The sequence below is a fragment of the Zingiber officinale genome, chromosome 2B (assembly GCF_018446385.1).
Source record: "Zingiber officinale cultivar Zhangliang chromosome 2B, Zo_v1.1, whole genome shotgun sequence".
NCBI classification, from domain to species: Eukaryota; Viridiplantae; Streptophyta; class Magnoliopsida; order Zingiberales; family Zingiberaceae; genus Zingiber; species Zingiber officinale.
In genome coordinates this window covers 1,807,590-1,812,521 of record NC_055989.1, presented here as the reverse complement: position 1 = coordinate 1,812,521, position 4,932 = coordinate 1,807,590, and the positions used below count along the sequence as shown (strand labels likewise).

At 40.1% G+C, this 4,932-nt stretch overlaps 1 protein-coding gene across 3 annotated transcripts; it reads right to left on the bottom strand.

Moving 5' to 3' along the window:
- Positions 1-223: 223 nt before the first annotated feature.
- On the bottom strand, positions 224-4,659 carry LOC122045019 (AP2-like ethylene-responsive transcription factor TOE3). 3 transcript variants are annotated; one of them, XM_042605063.1, is made up of 10 exons: positions 4,522-4,659; positions 3,077-3,897; positions 2,973-2,998; positions 2,842-2,872; positions 2,677-2,764; positions 2,437-2,582; positions 2,114-2,158; positions 1,909-2,012; positions 1,685-1,797; positions 224-707 (listed from the first exon to the last, which is right to left on the bottom strand). In XM_042605063.1, exons 2-10 carry the CDS (start codon positions 3,643-3,645, stop codon positions 471-473), a joined length of 1,359 nt encoding a protein of 452 aa, XP_042460997.1. In that variant the 5' UTR covers positions 3,646-3,897; positions 4,522-4,659; the 3' UTR covers positions 224-470. The 3 variants fall into 3 exon arrangements, with proteins under 3 accessions (XP_042460997.1, XP_042460999.1, XP_042460998.1); XM_042605065.1 differs by having other exon boundaries at positions 1,691-1,797; XM_042605064.1 differs by lacking the exon at positions 4,522-4,659 and adding an exon at positions 4,097-4,438.
- Positions 4,660-4,932: the final 273 nt, after the last annotated feature.

Here is a 4,932-nt window from a genome sequence, read left to right as displayed (position 1 = left end):
ACTGAAGAACTTCTCGAATGAATTCCCAGCTTATACCTGCATCACATAGTAGAAGTTAAAATCTCTCTTCTTTCAACAAGTATGACCAGTTTAGCATAACTTAATTGTGTTTGATAATAGTACCTTTTCAGTGGCCTGCATTAATGTGATGGTTGAAAAACAAAGTCTAGGCACAAGCAGAAGCGATCTCACAATTTTCGGTGAAAGAATTGACAAATAACAATTACTTTTGTTTATGACCGAAAGCAATGGTCAATCAATATTAAAGGCTCTTGAACGCATATATTCTGAGAGATGTCAAATATATAATACAGGCGCAACATTGCATAAGACAGTGATATAAGAGGACCAAACACCACCAAATAATATTTTTTTTGCGAACAAGTGCGACCTCTCACTCTGCTGACACTTGTGTGGGTAAGCATTCCTTGCTTTGATTTCAGACAAACAAATCTGCTCCTCGTTGGACACTAATGAGATGGGTTTCCAAAATAGTACTTTGGTGCGGCACCATGGGAGAAATGGAGATGGTTGGTTGCCGAGGCTGGAGTTTGCAGCGGAGGAAGGGCAGCTGTCACCTTGTTAGTAGGGAATCCTGATGATGCTGCAGAAGAGAACATTGGAAATGGAGAAGGCACATTTGTCGGCCAACTCAACATCGGTAGAGTTTGGAAACCAATAGCAGGTCTCTTGTCATTCTCTCTCACCTGCAATAGTGGGAAAATGAAATCAGAACTCCGAACTCCTATTAAACATGATATTTGACAGAATGGAGAACTGTCTCACATAAAGTTTCAATATTAAACTTGTTATTGACTATAGAACAGTGTAGGCTAATTTGATCCATCCAATTAATGTAAGGACCAAGTAAAAGTATTACTCGACCCATTTCAGAAAGGTAATGTTTGGTTCACAGTTCAAACGATGAAGGTTTGAGATTAGAACATAATCATCCGATTATCTATTGTGTTTCCTATTTTCCAGTTAAATTAAATGAGGTGCAATCACTAGAGTTGGGTGTAACCATAGCCTTTTCAGAATACAATTAATGTGTCACATAAAGGATTCATGTGAAATAGCTCCAAAGCTATTCCCTGACTCATAAGACAATGGGCGCTAGAGATTGAGAACATATCCATCCTATCATCACCATTCAGTTGCAAGTGTATTTAGATAAAGCTTCATAGCTAGACAAACTTCACGTTAGTGGTAATTCATGCTCAAAAACCAATAAGTCAATGCTACAAAGAAATTAATTATGGTAGAAGAAACATCGTGTTGGAGTAAAGAAGTGCAGTACAATGATGAGAAAATACAAGAGGCTAGTATTGGAAACTCTAGCAGATATTGTTGAGAGATGATGAAAAAAGAAAATATAAGAGTAAGATTTTACCATAAAATTGAGAACCGATCAGTCGCAGAAAAAAAAAAAGAAAAATAACATTCTTGTGCATATTTTGTTGCATGATTTCCAAGTCCAAAATCATTTCTTCAGGAAAACTAAACAAAAATTAGTTGAGTGTGCTCTTAGCATTGAAATCTATCAAATAGTGGTCTCAGTCTCTCAGATTGCTATGGACAAATCAAAGTTTATTAGGGAACTTATAGGGAGAAAAGAACAGGATGTAGTAAAATGCATTTGAGAGAAGGAATGCCAAGGTATCTTAATCTGCAAACTGATTACCCTTGCCTTGCTAATGTCGAATCCTTTCAACTGGCTACTGAGTGAACATTGGTTGTCCTTGGGAGTGGGGACAGATGGTTGACATATTCTCAAATTTAGATCAATATCAGGCCCTGCAAGAAATTCAGAAAATTCTAGATCATATAAATTGGAAATCTTCTATCAAAGAATCATGCTATTTATCTGGTGAAGCACTTAAATGGATTTTAATTTGCAAAGAATACCCTCATTATCACACTTGGAAAATATTTCTTCTTCATAGGTACTTGGATCAAAATTGGTAACTGCCTCTCTTCCATTATATTTTATGGCTGCCTTGTCATAAGCCCTAATGAAGAGAACAACAGAGAGAACAGATAGGTGTGTGAACTGAAATATAAGAAATAAAGTCAAAATAAACAATTGAGAAAAATCATAATAAGGAAAGACCTAGCAGCTTCTATCTCACTGTCAAATAGCCCAAGATATATGTACCTGCACATCATGCATAGCATTCTCGTTACTCGTTAGTAAAGAATGGTTCATTTTATGGATCTATGCGTATACCGAATGACCATGGAAACCCAAATATCACAAGTCATTCCAATTTCACTAAACATGCAATGTGTACCACTGTATGCAGACATACCTAACGGTTGTAAGCATCAAGAGGCATAAATTCAGATCTACAAAGTAGCATACATGAACAAGAACTCATCCTTATCTTCTTAAACAACTCGTGGGAGAAGGATTTAAAAACAGAATTTTCTTACTTCTTGCCAAGGAACTGCCCCATGCGGGCTTCCCAACGACCACACTTGTGCAGGGTGACTCCTCTATATTTTGAACTTCCCCTTGAGAATCCAGTGCTCTGACGACGAAGTATATGAACAAATTCTTCCTTTGACAGATTCTTCATCTAAAAAATCAAAACAAAACCACAACAAAGGGCAAAAGTAAGCGGTTGACAAATACAATGAAGAAAATGTTTGGTTTCTTTTGCACAATAGTACCTGATTCAGATCTTCTTCATAGTCACTCAGATTGAAATTGATATCAGCGTCAACTCCCCGAAACTTAATTGCAGCTCGATCATATGCCCTGGAAATAGATGTAGATTCTGAACATTCCTGCCTAGATAAGCACGTAAAAAAAGAAAGCAATAACATTAATCTCACCTTGCAGCAGCATGAGCAGTGTCAAAGCCTCCTAATAGTGTCCAAAAATTGAAACATGCAAAAATCAGAATTTTTCATTTATGATATACCTATGAGTAAGCTAATGTTTAATCTAGGAGGTAACTGCTTACCCAAGTACACTTGCTTCCCGCAGTCCCTAACCAAAGAGGCAACTGAAGTCATTTGCAAAAATCATGGAAGAATAAATAAGATTGACGAAGGCCAAGGTGCTAACCAGATATGAGATTCCCATCTCCCTGTCCTGCGATAGAATGTAACTCCTCGGTACTGAGAACTCCGGGATCTTGGCCCCCGGCGACTCTTCTTTGGCTGTTGCTGTGGCTGATGGAGCAGGTGTTGGTGATATGGAAGTCTTGATTTTGATGGTGAATCAGCTTGGCAAAAGGTGAGATCCATCAAAGGCAGCTTAGATGATGATGAAGACGATGTTGTTACAGGAACTTGACAAACATCCAAAACCACAGTCACTGGAGGAAGGAGTTGCTTGGTGATCAATCCAAGTTGTTTCTGGGCATCATTCCCATCCTCCGCATGCTCCACTTCAACTTCATTTTCATCTTCTACAGAAATGGAGCTCTTCAAGATACCAAATCTGAAGGCAGCTGTAGGTCGGGTTGAGCAAGAATCCTCTTCAGTTACGTCCGCAAAAACCGTAGCATTAAGAACGGATGAATTAGTCGTCCCAGAATCATCCATCTCCCCATCTACAAAACCTTCTGGGTCAGTCTTATCTTGAAACGCTGCCGATTCACTGGAGGATGCCAAGTTAAGATCCAGCACCATTGCTATTCAACTGATGCTGATGAAAAACAGAAAACGATAAACTTCGACAACAGGATTCAACCTCTTCTTGATTGCAAATAACTCAGGGTCGATCCTTCAATATCAGGAAGAATAGCAAGAGAAGATGGAAGTGGAAGCCGGAAAAGCCTGAATTATTCTTACTGAACATCTACGACAAGACTTCCAATACAAAATTTGTCATATCCCACTTCAAGCTGGATTCTTTCCGCATATTAGGTGGTAATCTGTTCACTACAAAAATGTACAGAAAACTCAGTCATCCACCAAATTTTAGTACACATCATATCTACAAAAAGATTGTTCCGACTAAAGCAGTATTCAAATCAAATTTCTATATACAGACACATTAGCACACTTTTAGTCTCCCAATCAAAGAACTTATATGTTCACAATTCAACTATTGCTATTTTCTTGTACAAAATGACGATACCGGCTGTTTAGTCCATCGGCTAACCAGAAACGGTGGTGTATCCAGTCGCCGCAGCCGTAGCACAACGAAGTGACCATCCGCAACTGGTCGCCAACCGACTTAAATAAGTAACGAGAGAGACGACGAGGTTCGAGGAAAAGGAAGCGAAGAGCAGCAGAAAAAAACAATAGTGGATTCCAGACGAGGCGATCAGAAATTTCTCTCGAATACTTCAAAGTTCTCCATCGCCCAGCCGATCAACTCCCCCGCTGGATCTCTTCGCTCGCGGATTCCACCCTACAAGCTAGATCTTCCTCTAACCACCATCTCAAATCACGCGACACCAGATCCGATCGGTAGCGAAAGAGACGACGAAGAACAAGAAGATCGAAGTTGCAAAAGCCAGAAAAGAACAAAAAAAAAAAGTTATATATATCGAAGAATACCATACGAGGCTCGACCAAAAACCCCCCGATCGACCATTCCGACCGCCGACCAAAGCAGCGAGGAAGAGGAACATCTGGCGACGGTAAGCGGCGGAGGAAAGAGAACTGCGGCACTACTACCGAAGCCTCCGTTGCTTGCTCTATAAATATACGCAGCGCGATGAACAAGGCGAGAAGTAGGCCGACCGAAAGAAGCCGGTTGTCCGGTCCACCTGGAGATTATCCATATACATCAGCTTTTCGTGCGGACTCATCCGGGCCGTTAAAAACCCGATCGGACGGACGGGGAAGAGGCTGCGGCTTCGGATCAGATGGCTAGGTCGGTGCGGTGAGAAATGCAACGTGCCCACTTGCTAAAATAAGCCAGCGGATCATTTTTATAATCTAAAAAAATCATTATTATTAACATAA

Bases quoted from the DNA above. Each gene is read 5' to 3' on its own strand.
- LOC122045019 (XM_042605063.1), bottom strand. From the start codon at position 3,645: ATGGTGCTGGATCTTAACTTGGCATCCTCCAGTGAATCGGCAGCGTTT. The intron at 2,765-2,841 runs GTGAGATTAATG...ATCTATTTCCAG, and splicing joins ACTGCTCATGCTGCTGCAAG to GGCATATGATCGAGCTGCAA. The intron at 2,583-2,676 runs GTACTATTGTGC...TTGATTTTTTAG, and splicing joins ATGAAGAAGATCTGAATCAG to ATGAAGAATCTGTCAAAGGA.